We start from the raw sequence: 19,081 nt of genomic DNA, 5'->3' as shown, positions 1-19,081 counted from the left end.
GACATGGTTTAGTGGCGGCCTTGGCAGTGCTGCGTTTACGGTTGGACTTGATCTCAAAGGTCTTTTCCAACCTAAATAAGCCTATGATTCACATTCCAGCAGCTCAGGCCCTCCTGATGAGCATCTGCACAGAGATGTGCATACATGCACGGAGCAGCCAGATGGGGTGAACTCCTTCTGCCTTCCCTGTTGCAGCAGGAGAGTGAAATCTGTGGGATTCTTTTGCCCTCTCCCATTCCCCAGCCATCCACTTCTCTCCAGCCACTCCTGGCTTTCCATGGGCGTATCTTGGGTGTTCAGGTTTATAAATGAAGTGGGCACCAACCTCTTTGCGAGTGACTCACCATGAAAATGCTGGAGGGTGGCTGCCCAAAGCCAGGAGCTTCCCACGGCTCCTTCATCCACCCCACTCACATGTGTGTGCTTCCTCCTCCTCCTCCTGGCATATGGGATGTTCCAGATGACAGATTCGCCTTGTGAGCCAGTGTGCAAGGTCTCCCAGCTCATGGGACAAGGTGTGTGACTCCCACATAAATCCTGCATGGTGTCCTGGATCAGGGGACCACTCGCAAGAGCACCAAGGAACATGTACATACCACAGCAGGCTCAATTCGCTATTCTGCAGTGCAGAGTCTCCAGGGAAAATGCAGCTGGGAGAGGTACGAGCAGCTGCATTACCTACAAGCACTGCAACCCCAGTCACACATCTGTCCTCCCTCCTCCACGCTTTCCATTCTCTCCTCCTCTTTCTGCTCCCTTGCAACAGCAGAGGGGTGAGAAAAGAGGAGCACAGCAATCACCATTTCCCCGTTCTTGTTCCTTCCAGCTGTATTTCTGCATTCCCACACCAAAGAGGGAAGGTGCCGTAATTCTATCAACACAATAAAACGCACCAGGAAGAAGAAGGTTTCAGAGCATTTCATTTGTAACCACAGTGCATTTTTCGTTACTGTATATAAGGCATAGACAGTTGATACATATGTTTTCTGGCTATTTCAAACCCCTGAATAGCAGGGAGCCACAGGGAATACTTTACAGAAGTCTTACCTCCTGGCTGGCTTTGGTGGAGAGACACAACCAAGCTACACAGGGCAGCAATGCAAATGGGATTGAGTTGATGTTTTCAGAACTCAGACCTGCTTTTACCCACCACAGTCCCACGGAGTCTCCCTGACATGAAAATTGGCCCTGCAGCCTGGACTGGGAGCACTGGGAGATTGCATGCAGGGATGTAACCCTTTCCTTATCCCTAGGCAATTGAATGCCCTGAATCCTGCTCTCCATCACTAATGACCTGTCCTGGTTTGTCAGGGAAGAGCTGTTGGTAAGTGCTGGGGAATAAAATAAGATTTCTCACTGGGAGATGCTCTGGAGAGGTAACACAGAAATGTGTTTTGGTAGGGTTGCTTGCCTCTGCTGGGATAAACACCAATTGTTGTGATAGGATGGGTGATGAGCACCCAGATATAAGCAGTGTTTTGCATCCAAAGCATGGGTCAGTCATCCCTTCTGGGGCCCTTGGCACCAAGATTTTGTTTCTGAAATAGATAGGGGTCAATAAATAATAGATAGAGCAATAATGCCAAGATGGGAAATTCCACAATCTCTGCAAACCAAAGCAAGGAAGTAAAGTAATGGGGCTGATTTCCTGCTCTGGACAGGAGAGAAAGGCAGGTCAACACTCAGTGAGATACCCAGACACCCCCCAGCAGAGCCCGATTGTGGTGGAAGAGGTGCAAGGACTAACCACACCAATATTTTCATAAAATATAGAACCCAAAACTCATTAAGGTGCAAACACAAGCAACTTTTGTCCTCCGCTCATCAGATCCCCAAGGAGAAAGCATTATGGAAAATTTGACCAAGACTTGGTAGTTTAATAGTGGCAAATAAATGGGGGTGTGGGTGCAAATAAGGTTGGGAGGCTTCTAGGGAAAAACTGAACAAATGCAAAAATGAAGCATTTAACTGTGCCGGTAAAATGAAACACCCACCCTGGGGTGCGCGAGCCCAAAGCAGACTTCATCACTCAAGCTTTTGGGAAAGGGAGGCTGGATCAGCCAAACCTCAGCAGCAAGGACAGGTTTTTATAGCTACATGTTCTCCATGTCAAACACACTGTCTTCATACGCAGCAGCGAGCTGCCCTGTGCAATCTGGGTGCTGCTACAGTACTGAACAATAAGGGATTTCATGCTCGACACATTACATCCCAATCCAGCAAAGCAACTAGGCGTGTGCTTTTTTTCCATGCCTTCTGCTAAGTGCAGGCTTAAGTGCCTTGCTGGAGCAGGCCAGGAGCTTACATTAGCACAGTTTGTCCTGAGGAACTCTGATCCCCCAGGATCGCTTTTCACTGCTACTTGCTCTCACATGTCATGCTGAGTAGCAACAGCTCCAGGGGACAAATGAAACCAAGGAAGACATCTCTCATCCTGCTGAAGGGCAGTGGGGAAAGATCAGTTTATCGTCAAAGGGACTGTAACAAAAGCCACGGGGTGCCGGAGCAGCAGGACCACTGCCTCTCTCAAAGGGACATTTGCTTTCATGGTTGATGCCCCTGTTCTGGGAGATGGTTCCTTGCAGGATGAGTAGATGCAGGATGAAAATTCGAAGCTAATGCTGTTTTGATTAGCATCCTCTCATGACATGAGCCAGAACTACAAAGCACTAGAAATCCCCTTAGACCATATCGCTCCCTCTGATTGCAGCAGCAGCAGCAACAGACAGACAGGAGGAGGGAATAGAAACCAGCAGAAATGTCCCAAAAGTGCCATCCCAGTCTGTCACAGCTGCCATTTGCTCTGCGGGAGGCTGAGCAAGACCTGCAGGAATCGTCTCATCATAATTGGTTTGCAAAGCAGAAAGCAAACCAGCCTGCTTCCAAAGGTGCAGGTTATCTGCCTTGCTGGCACCCAGCAGCAGCAAGCTTCGTGGCTCACATCACGTTCTGGTTTGTACTTGTTTTTGCTTAAGCATGTTTGGAGGTAAAAAAAGGAAAAAAAAAAAAAAAAGAAGAAACAAAAAAGACTAATACATTTACTGAACTGCAGCTGCAGGGGTTGCATAGAGCAGGAGAGGAGAAAAGCAAAGTCCACACGTGCTGCTTTGCTCCTGGGATTGCTCAGAGTAGGGCTCAGCCCGACTCTGCTTTCTGCACTGGTTTTGAAGGAAGGCATGTGGGACTGTAGAGGTGAAAGAGCAGCTCAGAGGGAAAACAAGCTCCAAAGCACATGAGCCAGACCGTGCGGTCCTTCATGAGCACAAAATTCAATGGGTGTTTTGATTTAAGCAATTGCCACCAACTCCTGCCCAGGTTTTGTCTCAGCCTTTTCCCTGGGTCCTGTAGCTTGCGTTTTTTCTGGAAAGGCAACTTACCAGCACAGGGCTTCAGGCCGTGCAGCACATTTCATCTTTGGTAAACTTTATATGTGTATAAACCAGATAAGACACATTGCACAGCAAAGGAAAACGGAGGCTTGTTCGGAGTGCAAAGAAAAGTGTGCTCAGAATCAGATTTTGGCTGGCACTTTGCTGCTTACGCCAGCAGCCTGCAACTCCTCCCACTCCTCCCCTAAGGTCTGCCACATGCCTGAATGCTCACAGACTACATGTGAAAAGGTCCTTTTCTCCTCCACCCCCTGCAGTTTTGCACTGGTATTTAAGCTTTACAATCAGAGCAGCTTAAAAAAAAGTTTAAAAATAAAGAGGACAGACAAGGAAGTAAAATAAGAAATACTTCAGAGTACTTCAGAGTGGGTATTGTTTATGTGCTGCTTCCGAGGTGAAGTGCTGTAGGTGGGATTTGCATACTGCATCAGGGTAAGCTGTATCTTTATTTTGGCAGCAGCCTAGGGCCTGAGCGAGGCTGTTCCTTCCCCATCTCCACCTGCTGATATGATCCACTGCAGAGCTGCAGCTTCTTTGCAAGATCTCTGGACCTTTCAGGAGTTTTCCAGCACAGCTTCAGTGGAAAGGTTTCACCAGTTTCATAGCAGCATAGTTCTAGAGGGATGGAAAAACAAGGGAAAGAAAAGCTGATTTGAAGCGGGTACAGCACGGCAGCGTGTGGAAGTTAAAGCAGTTTCTTGGGTACATCAGAGAACTGCAGATGGAGCTTCGCTCAGGGCAGGCATGATGGCCAAGCTCCCAGCCCACAGAGACATCCAAACAAAAAGCACATTCCCACTAGCAAGGATGGTAGAAAAACCCAGATGCGTAAGAAAACAGGTCTTGCCTTCTTCTAGTAGAGGCTACTGGTCACAAGCACCAACAGTCACTCCTGGACTTTGATTGCTCCTTCCACGCATTTGTAAGATAGATTTCCACCTCTTTGTACCCTTGTAAGAAATTCGGCACCTCCCCACCAGCGCTATCCCACTGCCCACCTGCTTTTCTTGCTTCTTGCTCTTGCACATCCAGCTCTTTGCTGAGTCGCTGCAGCCTCCCCCTGTCCCCTGGCTCCTGGTGCCCCTTCACCCCTGCCCTCTCTTTGTGCTGCTCCCCTACAGCCCCTGAGGCTGTAGACACTACCCAAGCCCTGACCTGGCATCCTTACCGCTCCTTCTCCCCACAGCCCCCCCAAAACTGGTGACCTCACCCACTCTGCCTGTTGGGTTAGGCCCTTTGGAAACAGACCCTGGCCCCAGTCCCCGAGCATCCACCAAGCCATGCCATGATGTCTTCTGCAGTGTCCTGCTTTCCACAGGCCAACACCTGCACCCAGGATCACACCATCAATCAGCTGGCCTGAACAGCAAGAGGACGGCTCTCGAGCCTTGCCCCGTCCTGATGCAGTCCGTTAGTACAAACCTAGCCTGCAGGCCCATGGACTATCTCCAAAGAATCTGCCAAAGGCAATCAAGAAAAGCAAACCTATTGCTGATTTGTTTTCTTCTGCCTTGTCTGCATCCCTTAATGCCTCAGCCATCTGTTTCAGCATCAGCATTTGGTGTGGTTTTCGCTCCTAAGAGCAGACATCCCAGGCAAGACCTTCCTGTGCCTGTTTTCTGGGATCTCGACTGTCCCTGCTATTGCACGGTGAAGTGCAGGGCTGCCACGAAAAATGAGGTGTCACCTTATTTTAGCCTATTATACGTGCAATTGCTTCCTTGAAAGAAGGTGACAGCACTGTGAAAAAGAATAAGCTGAGTAAATGCTGCTTATCAAGACCACAAAGAAAATACAGGCGAAGATGCATGCTTAGGTCGTTTGGAATGAGCTATTTTTAAAGTAGCTTTGATTCAAACCCCCGTAACCACATACTAGCCAGTCTGGAAGTCCCTCCCAAGCATATTGAATTTAATAGGTACAGGATGTTCTATCACTCTGTCACTTTAAAAACGCAACTGGAAACAAAGTATAGTGCTGGTTACCAGTAAGGTCTTTGGAGGAATGGGGGGCAGAAAGCACACAACAAAAGTCTGACCAAAGGCATCTTGATAAATTACAATGTGTAGCAAAATATAAGGCAGTTTGCCAACTGAGGATTTCTAATAATGCCATAAATCAAGCAAGCAAAGTTAGGGCAGTTTACCAGAAGTCATTAGAAAAGCCTCCAGTGACATATAACCTTCGAATTAATTATCCATCCATTTGTCTTTTGGAGTCTATCCTTCAAAATACTCCTATTTTTTATGATTTGACTGGTTGCATACTGGAGGGTAGCAAGTTTTCTGTCCAGCTATGAATTTGTATTAACAAAGTGTTGAAAGCCAAGCAGGATTATCAATCAGTGTCGAAAGCGAGCTGTAATTAGAATTAATGGCAATGGAAGCAACATTGGGCTTGCAGAACACAAACAGAGCTTTAAAAGGTAGTAAACATTTTCATGGTGCTGCAAAGCAGAGCTGACTCCAGCTGGAAGGAGCGTTACACTTTTCTATGGCGGTAGCCACTAAAACCTTTACAATAATCACCGCTTCAGGGAGATAACTTCACCACTGTATTCCCTACATGTTACAGATGCAAAAACCCAGGCTGGACTTTTGTAACCTGTTCTTCTGACTTTGTGTCCAGCCCACGACTCTCACCCAACTGTTCCCATAGCAGAAGGCAGAGCTCTTCTTGGCTATGGCAGTATTGGATGAAAAGTCCCTCAAAGTCACTGGACCTTTCCAAAAAGCCCCACAGCCTACCATAAATGAGCGCTGCTGGACAGGAGCACAGGGTGGAACAAGAGCGTATCTTGTAGCATTCAGTCTCGATACGTGGACGCCTCAAGCAACAAAGAACTTACCACAACCTTTGGCAAATTGTTGCAACAGTTAATTACCCTTCGTCTCAAAAATTAGCATCCTATTTCCACTGGAATGGTTCCTCCAACTTAACATCCAGCTACTGGAGCTCATTATACTTATGTCTGTTGCTTAAAGAATCTTCTGATGTCAAGTTAAATCTAAGGACTGTCTAAGGAAATCACATAGGAAATATCCAGGGAATGCTGTTCCCAGAGTCCTAGCTTGTATAGACCATAATGACAAGCACTCTGCAAAGAAAGCTAAGGCAAACCAGCAAGTAACTTGACACTAAGACTGGGTGGAAGAGCCCAAGTAAAAAAATGAAGAACCTCAGCATATCAGATTTTAAACATTTTTTCCCATTTTTATAAAACTAGACAACTTTTTTTTTTATATGAAAATTTGCAATGCCATGCAGTTTTCCACCCAAAACCAAAAGGCCTTCCAGTTGGAAATGGCCTCTCACCGACTAAAACAAGTTGCTCTGTAAACAGTCGTGCTAATGATGACAGATTTCTTATGGACTTGTGCCTAAATTTCCCATACTGCCACACTCCCAACTCCTCACAGATCCTGAGGGACCTTCTCTTCATTCCAAAGCACTTCCAGAATCTTCCCCACTTCTGCAGGTCTCCCCCTGCTCCTTCCAGGGACCCCAGCTCCCACCGGGGCAGCCATGGCAAGTTCCCTGGCTGGAAAACAACTGCTGGTTGCCCAAAGCTCTCCTTGGAAAAAGCCTTTGAAGAGGACCCAAGGGGAAGAATGGGAAGTTCTTTATTCCAGCCCATGATCCATCACATGTACTGTGTGCCCTGAGGACAGAGGACAGTGGAAGTACAAAGGCACCACATCTTCCAAGGTTTCTGATCCGTGAAGTAGTCCTAAAAGGTATTTTGCAGAAAATTCTGCAATATAGCCTTTCAGTTATAGATATATGGTATTTATATATATATATATATATATTTCCTATATATAGCTATATAGCCCTTCCCTAGGGTATAAAGCATCTCTTGATGGATATTCTAAGCAAGACCAATACATCAGCTTCTTCATTCACTGAAAAGCCTGAGCTTTTGGGAACCAACGTTTTTGGGCACTACTGTTGGGAAGCCCAGACAACCCTTTGCAGCGTCCACCTGACACTTTTCAATTTGCTCTTGCTCTCCAGCTACTCTGACGGCAAAGCTGAGACTGTGGTTGGAACCTTTCAGCACTGTATGGGGAATAGGAATAAATAAAAAAATCCCACTTATTTTTATATCAAGAGCCAATGAAATGCCTTGGGTTCGTTTTCAGGGGAGACTCCTCTCCCCCTGGGATGGAGGGTGACCTGAGCAGGGTTAGCTTAGCTCAGGGGACCGTTAAGTTTCCCAGGGCACGCTGTGGACTGATATTTCTCAGGTAAAAGCTATCTCCCTTCAGTGTCCTCAGGCTGAGTCCAAACAGGACAAAATTTGGGGCCAGAGCTCAGACTTCTCTGGCAGCATCTGGTGCACAGTACCCAATGCTCCCAGGTGGAAAGGCTGGATGCAGGCAGGGGCACCCAAGGCTCCTGTTGAGCCACGGACCAGCTGCTGAAAAGCAATGACTGGAAGGACCCTGAAGGTCCCTGTGGAAGCGTCAAGGAGCAGAAGGCTCTGGAAGAGCTCTGCATGCAAGGCCAAAGCAAAAACGGCAAGAGAAGCAGGAAAACAGTAACTTCACCTCTGTGTGCACCCCTTAGCATACAGCATCCCTGTCCCTTACCCTCTGCCTGCTCAGACTGATGGTTCACATGCCCTAACAGGATTCCCTTTAGGTTTTCCTCCCATCACTCACCCCTTTGCCCAGGACACATAAAACCTTCTGCCTGCAGCATAGGACCTCGAAACTGCATGCACAGTGGCAAGATTACATTCTGTGTTTCACACTGTGTAAGGTCCTTACTTTAAATGGGACCCGATGGTGCTCCTGGCACACAAGTCAGAACAGAAGTGAGGAAGAATTGTTTTTCCATGCATTTAATCAGGGATGTAATGGTGAGCCCTGCCAAAGGTCAAGATGCCAGGGGCATTCTTCATAGCAAACCAGCACCAGGGCAATTGCCAAATTTAGTGCCTGATGAAACAGGAAAGGAACTAGATCTCCAACAAGATATAGAACCAGTGACCTCAAAAATCTAGGGGAAGCTGGCCAAATGCATAAAAACAGAAAAATTCCATGAAACATGGCCTTACTTTTTCAAAATATGACTAAAAATTGATTCAACCAAAATGAGGTTAAATACAATGACATGTAGCTAGGAAACAGGGAAAAATCCCAAGTAATAATGAGTGTAAATCAATATTTATAGTTTGCAATTTTTTTCTTATCTCAGCATTGTTTTTATATGATACCACTGGAACAAATGCAAAGCCACTTGCATCTTCAGGGAAACACTGAGTTCTTCCCAGTTGAAAAGGCTTAATTTCTGCTACTTGACATAAAAAGGAGTCTCCGGGAATGGCTCCGGCAACAGGGCAGGGAGGAGGCAATGCAGCACAAATCTTCACTTGCACAATTATTTCCTCCTTCATACTACTTAGCACCTCTGGAATTGTTATTCCAGCAGGAGAAGTATCCCAGCCCTTCCCATGGGTATGAGGATGGAGGGACGCAGTGAGCCATGACCTAATCCCATCCTCTTTTTTTCTCGACAGGAATAACTGAGCATGCATGACTTCAAATCATCTGAAAGTGATTACGATGGCAAGGAGAAATTCCACACCTTGCTTTTCGGTTGCACATTGCAAGCACACAAAGCCATCTGCAAAAGGCAGCCACATTCTCCCGCATGAAGTTATAAATTACTCCAATGAGTTCTTTTATTAAAAAAAAAAAAAAAAAACACACACATATACAAGGAGCAGAATTTGTTAAGTGCTAGAGAGAGAGAGGCGGGTCATTTTTCTTATCAGTCTGAGAGGAGGGGAAATGGCATCCAAGAGCCAGCATGAATTATTCCAGTGCTGTAGGAACAGAGGAGGATACTAAAACCCAACCTAAGCCAAACTGGAAGGCCAAGGCTCCATTATTTATTTATTTTATTTTGCCAGTGGAACTGACAGTAAGGCAAGAAAAAGCCACTTCGTTGATGAACGAGGTGAAACCCCCGCCCCCTCGTTTCAGACATTACATTGGTGTAACATGCTCCAAGCCTCGATAACAAAAGATGGGGCTGCCTGAATGCCTTCGAGCTCCCTGCATCTTTAAACAATTACAGAGCGATGTGGGTTTTGCTGCTGCTCAGCCCTGGGAAATGGCTGCATTTCTAATTAGTCTGCAGTGTTTCCCACCGACCCTCCAGCATCTCCAACATCAGCTGCTCAAACCTCTTTGAAAGCAATCAATTAACCTCAGCATCATTAGACACGAACTGAAACTTGGTCGCAAAGAGGTGGGCACCTTGCAGTGGGTCTGCAGCAGAGCCCAGAAACACAGACTCTTTTTGACCCATCATGATCTACCAGGCTGTTCCTCAGGCATCAGCACGGAACTTTGCAGCCACGTGCATGGGGACCATCTCTGCGACCACAGAAGCAGGTCAGCCACAGAGACCTGAGGGAACACCTAAGACCTTGGTCAGGCCCCCCCTCCTCTCCCACACCCATCGTACCGGGAAGGCGTAGATGAAGATCCCCAGGAAGAGCAGCAAAACAAAGAGGATGATGGCCAGGATCACCACCCATTTGTATCGCCGCCACAGGATGTACTTCAGGGTCTTGTACGGGGAGGTGAACCATAGGAAGGAGGTTTCTGGGCGCCTGAAGCCAAACAAAGTTGAGGTCACTTCTGAGTTCCACAGTAGTTTCACCCTCCTGGATCCCCAAACCCCATGAGTGTGCCCTGCTGTAACAAACTGGCTGTTCACCCTGTAACCCCGCATTGCTCTGGGTGGGTAAGCTATGGCAAATGCCCTCCTTGGTAGTCCAGACCAGCCTCCCAGCCACCCCAGACTCCCTCAGCTCATACACTGAGCATCAGCAGTTCAAAACGGAGCCTACAAGGGAGCAAGCCCTTTGCAGACAGCAGACTTCACACTGGGAACACTGGTTTTCAATTTGTTCCTGGAGATCTGTGCCCCGGTGGTTACTTTTCCATTCAAGATGCTCTTACTTGGGGTCCTCCAGCTTGGGGTTCATATTTGGCTCATCCCGACCCATGCCAGCTGGCCGCTCTTCATGCTCTTGTTCTGCCACGATTTCCAAAGTCATTTCCAATTTGCCCTGTGTGGGTTAAACAAAAACAAACTTATAAACAAAACAGAACCAAAAAGGGAGATGTCAGAAATGAATGTATGATGCAAAATACTGATTAGAGAAAGAAAAACCTCTTTGAGTATAACCCAACCACTACCAACAAGGACCACAAAGAACCCAGCAACAGTGGCTTTCATACAGGTCCCTCACCTGCCCACTACAGTGTTCTCAGCAGATACTCCAGGACATTTCAAATGTCAGTGACACCCAGGTTTAGGCAACCAGCTCAGGGGTCTTTTGCTGAATGACTTCATTCACTGCCTGGACCCCCTCACCTGTATTGAACAGTCGCCAAAGACTTGAACAGGAGCCCAGACACTTGCATTTACATATATCAGTCTGACAGCTGGAACCTTTCCCTGGTACTTGTCACAACACAATATCATTAAGAATAGATGTGATACAGAGTCAAATTAGGTGGCATGTTTCAAAAGCCACAGCAAAAATCCCACAGAACAAATAACTTCTTCTGAGGCATTTGTATGGTGCTGGACAAATCCTGGAGAATGGCCAGCTGACAAAAGCTGGTCCAGTTTGTAAAATTTGCAGCCCAAGACTGCATTCTCTGCCCTGGCCACAGCATCCTGCACATCCTTGGCCCAGCCACATCCCTCCCCAATGAGAAAGTCCCCAAAAGAACACCTGAAGAAGCCACCTTACCGCCAGGATCTTCTTCTGATCCTCCTCAGTAACACAGGGCCACCATCCCTTGACAGTTTTCTGCTCAAAGAGTGACACAAAGCGACTTGAAGACAAGGTCTCATCTACTAGCTCTAAGGAGCACTTCTCAGCAGTCTTGGCAGGTTTGGGCATCCTGTTAAGATCCATCTGAATGGAGCCTGCAAGGAGGAATGTTACTGGGAAGACACCTCGGTATAACAGGTCCTTTAAAACGTGGACTCTTTCCCTGACGAAATACTCACTGTGGCACCCTCCTGACCTCAAAGAGCTTGGGCAGACACCCACCTAGCAAGGGGGAGAACAGGCTCAAATGCAGCCCATTTCCAGGCATAACGCTTGTTTTAGCCAGCAGCTCTTCCTAGGAATGGAGGGCTTGCCATCACCATTGTGCTTAGGAAGGCCTGAGCCATGAAGTCCTTCTAGAAGATGCTGCAAAATACCTGCTGACTTACGCAGCTCTAATGTTGGATGATTTGCACTGAGGTCAGCCAGGCAGGCTGAGATTTTTAATGAAGACTAAGGGATTGAGGTGAAGCTCAAATTGTACATACCCAGAGCGCAGTCAGTAGAACAGCATCAGGCAGGAGGCTTACAGATCTCCAAATAGGCTATTTTATTGCCCCACCCAGTAACTGCAGCAGACTAAATATGAAGCGTCTCCCCCCAATTTGAAAGCTTCCTTCTCAGCCAGAGTGATCCAGTAATTAGCACATTTACCTAGGAAACCTGAGATCAATTCTCCAAGTGTCAGCTGAAAGTGCCTGCATTTAATTTACATTGTTACACCAAACTACCTGACAGCTGGGAATGTCCCAGAACGCACACAGGGTCTGGACCCATGGCTCAGCTGAGGGACAGGAGCTTTCCACATTCTGTGGACGACCCACGTTTAATACCGTGTTTGCACTTGCAGCCTTTCTGTGCCACAGGCTTTTGCCACCAGCGACAACAGCAGCACAGAGCAGGTTTGTTGTGAAACACTTTTGAAGCCCATGGATGAAAAGTGCTTTACAAAAGCTGCAGACCACTTTTATTTGCTAGAATTTGCAAAGAATTCATGTTGGCAGTCAAGAGCTCCTGACGTGCAGAGCCAGAAATGGAAAACACACCTTGGCGAGGTTATTTCAGCACTCAGCCTGCGTAATTAATCAAAGACAGGATTTAAAAGGATCTTGATCACATACTTCCTCAGAGAAGCTTTTGATGTTTGAATATTTTTTTTTTTGAATGGCAAGAAGAAAGGTAGAACAAGATCTGACCAAGAAACTCATAATGCTGGAGCCTCCAGCTTCTGCACAGCTAATCTGCTGCATGGCTCTGCTATCCTCCCTATTACAGGGGTTTGTTTTAATTTTTTCTTGAGCTAAACCTAGATTTCTGAGGATGATTAATGAAGCTAGCACTGAAAACTGTCTAAACAGCCCAGATAAGGCAAGGCAGGTCAGTGATCCTCCTGGTCATCTCAGCTCCAATACACCATTAGCCCCAGTGAGCACATCTCAGCACAGACTCAGATGAGTCACGGAGAACTGGGGACTTCCTGGAAGGTGATGGCTCTGCTGGATTTGATGATGCTCTCAACATCATGACAGCCCAGGAACAGGCCGCTGCAGGCTCAGACTGGAAATCTGCCTAATACAAACAACTTATCATCAGCCCTGAACTTAGGCTGACATCGAAGCCTGTTCAGTGACTTAAACTGGTCTTGTTGTGCTTTCTTCATATCCTGGAAGGATTCAAGAATTTTTTCCTTCCTGTTTGCATCAGCAGAGATGGAGGCAAAAACCTCTCCTGACTTACTTACCCAAATAGTCATCAAAAGAGAACTTGTCATTGTCCCAGATCTGGAAGATAAGCTGTGGTGTAATCTTGTTTTCTGTCTTGTCCAAGCTCCAGAAGTGCTCCTGAAATCACACCAGAGAAGCAACCAGGGAAAAATAAGAGGCTCGTTAGCAGAAGTGGGCAGAGCCTGGCTACTCTCACCTCACAGCACTGGAAGTCCTGTAACATAGTGTGTGTCCTGCTCCAGGTCTGCAGGGCCAGAGGACAGCGCTGGCTCTGGCCACTTCTTGGGCAAGGATGCTCAATGGAAAACCTAAGAAGGCTGGTTGGTATCAATTTGTACCTGAATTTAGTGACAATATTTTAACAAACAGGCATCTTGAGCTTGCAGATAGGATCTTTTGGAGTGACAGCATCACGTTCACATAATTTAGATGAGGCTGACTCTCCAAGTTGAAGAGAGCAGCGAGTGTTGAGTGCCAGTGCTGCCAAACTTCACCTTCCTCTTAACTAATGGAAAAATATAGGAACAACACTTAAATTAGCACTTATGGTAGGCGGATTCAAATACATCCCTTCCCCTTCTGCCCATCTCTCACCCCAGCTCTGCCAGCAGCCAGAGCCCTGCACAAGTCTGAGTCCACCACTGCTCTGATCTGCTGCCAGGTCTTTGGAAAGCAGTTCGGGTGTGCAGTGGTCAACAGGAGACCAGCAAACACCTCCATCACCTGCAGGTAACCGCTGGCTCCCAAGTTTACCTACTAAACATGAATATGTACAGAAAGGGACTGGTGCTTTCATACCAGCCTACTGCACAGTGGGTTCCTCCATTCTCAGTTGACTTTGTTTACCTTCTCTGCACATCTCCCAGGTTTTCACTCTCCGTATGGGTAAATGCTAGAGTTGGACATGGTATCCCAGTAAATCTGCTGCCAGTATTACACTGGGCTGCTGCCAAGCTGCATACATGCTTGCCATGTTTATTACTACCTCTGAGTTCAAGAAAGGAGAGCTCCAGAGCACCAGCAAGTCATGACGACCACAGCCTGGCTGCCTCTACAACCAGTCATGCAGGGAAACTATGACACCTGATTTCAGCCCTTATAATGTGAGATCTGGCACCATCTCTATGCCTTTCTCATTTCTATTAGACGGGCAATGGTTTTATCTATTCCTTGTCACCGGAGCTGCTGTGACAACCTGTGGAAAGGCTTTGCAGCAGTCCCAGAAGGTTATTTGCATCACATCTGGAATGAAAATTACATTGTGAACATCCCCTCTAATTACCATCGTTTACCAAGCCCTTGTGCAGTGCAGGAGCTATCATCCATCAGTTCTGCAACCCAGCAGCAATAATAAGGAATAGCCACTGCCTGGGAGACAGCATCCACGGGGGAGCTCAGCAACAGGATGAGGCAGCAATTCCTGCTTTCTGGAGAGGAGATGATTTATAAAACACTCACCCATGAGAAGTTTGCAGCTGCAGTGGCCCGGTTACTATAGTGGGTAGGCCAGCAGCAAGGCAGATGGGCTGCCTTCTGGGTAAGTCACACCAACGCTCCCCAAAAAGCCAGTCAGGGGGAACTTGCAAAGTAGACTTCTCTAACAAGGAGGGTCTGAATCCCATTACTGTGACAATGAGCTTGCGGTTGCATCATTATAATATACAGTGGATATGCACCTATGCCACAAAATGTGCTATTTATGCGGTTGAAACCAGTAATATTTCCCAACAGGGATCTAAAACCACTTTTGGGATGCCACAAGATGCCTGGGAGTTAGGACTAAGAAGTGTTAGGACAGAGGGAGAGAGACAGAGACGCACACAAAGCTGAGCTCTTGTTATTTCTGGCTCCAGCCAACACTTGCAAAGAGGAGGCAGAGTCACGATCGGTGTCTACTGACAGAGGCTCAGAGGTGTGTCCTGTGGGCAATGCCTCCCGCCGCACTCTTGCAACATGGCAGTATCATAAACGGAACAGATTTAATTAAAACCAGGAAACTTCAGCATTATTCATGACACATACGTAGCACCATAAATTCACTGCGGTGGCTACAAGACCTGATTCATTATATCGTGCAATATTAAAAAAAAAAAGGGGGGGGGAAGAATGTGTCACACTCCATAAGAACATAAATATTCAAGCAGGGAGACTGTGGGCACTTAAATCCCATTGAAACTGGTTTCACTTTAAGAGATCACCCTGGACGGTTATATTTCAATTTAGCTCCATTCCTCGCCTTGCTTTGGAAAAACACGCCAGCATTCTTGCAATGGAGCATTTTATTTATGCATTTTAAATATTTTATAATCTAGAAAAATAAAATAAAGTCAACGGAAACTTCCATCTCCCCCCCTCGGCTCATTGCAATGTATTAAAATGTATGTTTATCCAAGACGGCGGTGGCGGGGTTGTTTTCCCAGCTAATAAGTCATTTTAAATTAAAACTGCTAAAAAGGGAAAGAGCTTATGGTGATTCTTCCCCTTCCCATATACTGGCTGGGTCCTGCACTGCAGAAGGGTTGTTAGCCATCCAGATGAGAGCCCCCAGGATCCAGGTGCCCATGCCCAAGAAGAAGGCAACCAGATGAGCTCACCATGGGTCAGAAGGGTTCATCTGGGGTCTGCAAGGTGGAGGAAGACCTATCTCCCATGGTACACACCACCGCGAGACACCACAGGCTTCTTCCCGTTGCCCCTTGCTGGGGCAGTTCAGGCACCTCCAGCTATGCTCAGCTTGAGGGAGAATGAGACATGTCCTAGAGGTGCCTCTTCCTCTCCAGTGATAACTAAAGTCCCTGGCTCAGAGGCTAGTTTCATCCTATCTGCATTCTTCAGGTGCACCCATGCTCCAATAGCATTGTTATGCTGCTGCCTGGGTTGAAGCACCTCTCCAAGCACACGCTGGACCTTCTCTTTGCACCATCCCATCCACCTGGAGTCAAACACGAGCAAAACCTAGCACTGGATCAGCCCCTCTGAAAGGGAGGTGCAGTGATGGAAGCTCTGCTCTCTGGCAAAGGTGCTGCCTTGCTGGAAGACTCAACCCCATGACTGCCCTGATGAGGAAAGTGGAGGAACTGGGAAAAGGAGTGGGCTTTTGTGAGACCCAAATTACTGCCCCAGTCTCTGAGCTTCTGCAGCAATCCCCCTCCCTCTTGGTGGGCTCCTTCCCCATCAGTGGTGCTGGCTGAGCTGTCCCAGGGCAGGAGGAGAGGGCCTTGGACCCAGGTCAGAGCCAGCGGGTGCTGTGGTGCCTTATGGTCATCTTCCACACAACAAAACCCAACTGGGTGAGTGTCCCTCAGGACTGACCATGCAATTGCTGGAAAACATGCAGGACTCTGGGTTTCCACCTTTCCTCCTTCCCACTACAATGCCCAAGGACTTGCCCGCACTCAAAGTGAACAAAACCCACACCTTGGCCAAGTGGATGCTCGCTGCATCCCCCTGCATCCCCAGCACCACTCCTACTCCTGAGAGCGATGCCCTGGCTCGTTGGGGACTCCCTGCCTGATGAAGGATGACTCAGGCAGGATTCGACCCTTTCCGGGTGGCAATGCGGAGCTGATACAACACTAGCACGATCCGTACAGCTTTGGCCTTTCTTGTGGAAAAACACTGTAAATGTGGTTTGGCTGGTGGAGAAGCTTTCCTCCTCGGAGCCCTGTGAAGCTAGGGACACGGCAGAGCAGAGCTGGAAAGGCAGGCTGGGGAAGGAGGAATTTGATGCTGAGCTAAGTTTATGGGTCCATTTCAAGGCAGTGTGAAATTTGCCTCCATGATTATATCTAGCTACGAAACTTCACTATAAAAAAAAACCCACGGCAAGAAATTTATTTCCTAGCCTTTTGCAAGACATTGGAAGGAAGGGGGCTTGAATTATTGTTTGGGGGTTTGTTTTGCAGTGGTGGGGGGGAGAGGGGAGGCTGGTGAATATTTTACGGTCGTGAATAATGCAGCAGGGGAGGGAGAGAAAAAAATAAGCTCATATCACTAGGAAAGTGTTGACAGGGCTGCATTTCTTCTGGGTTGCTTATGTGCTACAGAATACAAAGTAAGGAGCAACCCTACTTTTGGGGGAGGCAGGGAGCCCCCAGCATGTTCACACTCAAGCGAGCCTGTCCCATTGCAGCATGTGCACGTGAGACACCATCAGGTCCTTCACCCTGCAGCACCTGGGGACCCCCAGCCATGCGGGAGACCCCCCTCAGAGGTCAGCCAAGAAGAGCCTCTTCTGCAGAAGCCAGGACAAGCTGTCCTGCTGGGCCAACCATCAAGGTGTTGCGAAACTGCTTCTCTGAACCTCATCCCGTGGGGACATTACTTGTATTCAGAAGAAGCAGACAGGTGAGAGTGCTCTTTATTGCACTTCTACTGGGCTGACTCGCCTCTTCGATCTCCCTGCTGTTGCCAAGTCCGACAACTGCATCGCAGGTCTCGTGGCACATGGTTTTCTGCATCCTCTCCTGATCAGGATGGCAGCTGAGCAAAATTCCAAGTGTACATCATGTGCTGTGCATTCGGGCACAGCCTTGCCAGTATCTGGAGGAAGACTCCAGGCATCACCACACCGTAAGTGTGAAATAGTCATAATATTTACCTTGGGGCACATACTCTTATTCAGTTCCTGGAATCACTCACTGCAATGTTATTTTCTCAGCCTCCCATGCTTTCCTTCTGACAGAGTTTATCAGGCTTTTCCAGGGACATGAGGCCATCCCACTGCCATTTAGGGAACTCCAAGCTTTGGGGTCCCAGTCCTGGCCACTTTGTGAACAACACTGTTGGACCTTCAGTTCTCAGCACGGCCATACTTTGGTCATCCCCTCCCATACATACACTGGAGTCACAGAATCACAGCACAGTTTGGGTTGGAAGGGACCTTAAAGCCCATCCAGTCCCAGCCCCTGCCACGGGCAGGGACACCTCCCACCAGCCCAGGCTGCTCCCAGCCCCGTCCAGCCTGGCCTGGGACACTGCCAGGGATGGGGCATCCACAGCTGCTCTGGGCAGCCTGTGCCAGCGCCTCGCCACCCTCATGGTAAACACCTTCTTTCTAATAGCTAATCTGAATCTACCCTCTTTTAGTTTAAAACCATCACCCCTTGTCCTATTGCTACAGACTCTACTGAAAAAGCAAAATTCACAACAGTAACTCCTGTCTGAATATCACAGAGGCTGTCGGTGCATCCCAGGTCACAACTGCTGTCCCTGCCCCATTAGAGAAGACAGTTGTGTCATATCTGCTTGTTGCAGTCCCATTAAAATACATAATATATGACTGCCTTGTCTAGCTCTGCCTTCCTCCAGAAAAAAAAACCCGTACTTGGAGCCCATTCAAAATCTGCATTTTTGCCAAATGTGGAAGGAAAAGGAACATTTTGTGTTTTACTTTGCTTTGTGATGCCACCAAGAAAAACAGGGAAGGACACAATAAAGGACGGGAAATGGGAGAGGAAAAAGTCCAAAATTAAAAAGGCAATAGCCTTTTTTTTTTTAGCTTTCCGACACCAAAGAGGAATGAACATTTCCATCTAATAAATTATTAACTGTTTTTAACAAAAATCAGTGTTTGATAGTCAAAATGTCAAACTAAAACCAGCTGGAGCACAGAGATTTCTATTTACACCCTGGAGATTCAGCAGCGACCATAACAGAACAAGGGGAAGACACAGGGACCCAGCTGCAGACACCTCACACCTCTGGCTGGTTTTTTTTAATAAAAATCGAACAACAGAGAGGCCACACGCTTACCTCCGGGGTCAACTCTTGCCCTGTCTGACAAATACACCAAGCCCACGCTGCCCACAAGCTCTCAGCTGATTTAGAGCATCATGCTACAGGGCCTCACTGCATGGCATGAGTCTCCCCCAGGGAAAATCCATTGCAGCGGGGATGTCCCCGCATGCCCCACCGCTGCACTCACTCCTCATTCCCAGCTGGTGCGGATATGCTGAGCGCGGAGGAATGCACTGGCTGATCTGCCCCAGGTGAGGGGCTGGCCCGTGGCAGGTTGGAGCTGTCAGTACCAGGAAGATGTCAGGATACTATAATGAATTTGCAGACAAAGCAAGCAGAATCGATGAAAACAGATGGAG

General features: G+C 47.7%; 1 protein-coding gene across 10 annotated transcripts in view; it reads right to left on the bottom strand.

The window, feature by feature from the left end:
* Positions 1–902: 902 nt before the first annotated feature.
* Positions 903–19,081, bottom strand: part of DYSF (dysferlin) — a 105,514-nt gene continuing 87,335 nt past the window's right edge. For all 10 annotated transcript variants that reach the window (XM_080395698.1, XM_080395701.1, XM_080395696.1 and 7 more), the window contains 5 exons: positions 13,001–13,100; positions 11,176–11,354; positions 10,373–10,482; positions 9,873–10,020; positions 903–4,004 (listed from right to left, as the gene is read on the bottom strand). In XM_080395698.1, the coding sequence (XP_080251824.1) occupies positions 3,966–4,004; positions 9,873–10,020; positions 10,373–10,482; positions 11,176–11,354; positions 13,001–13,100 (576 nt within the window). In that variant the 3' untranslated portion in view covers positions 903–3,965. The remainder of the gene's footprint in view (positions 4,005–9,872; positions 10,021–10,372; positions 10,483–11,175; positions 11,355–13,000; positions 13,101–19,081) is intronic.

The sequence above is a fragment of the Falco punctatus genome (genome assembly GCF_963210335.1).
Source record: "Falco punctatus genome assembly, chromosome: 1".
Lineage (NCBI taxonomy): Eukaryota > Metazoa > Chordata > Aves > Falconiformes > Falconidae > Falco > Falco punctatus.
Note: the sequence above shows the minus strand (reverse complement) of the source record. Positions and strands in the feature narration are given on the sequence as shown.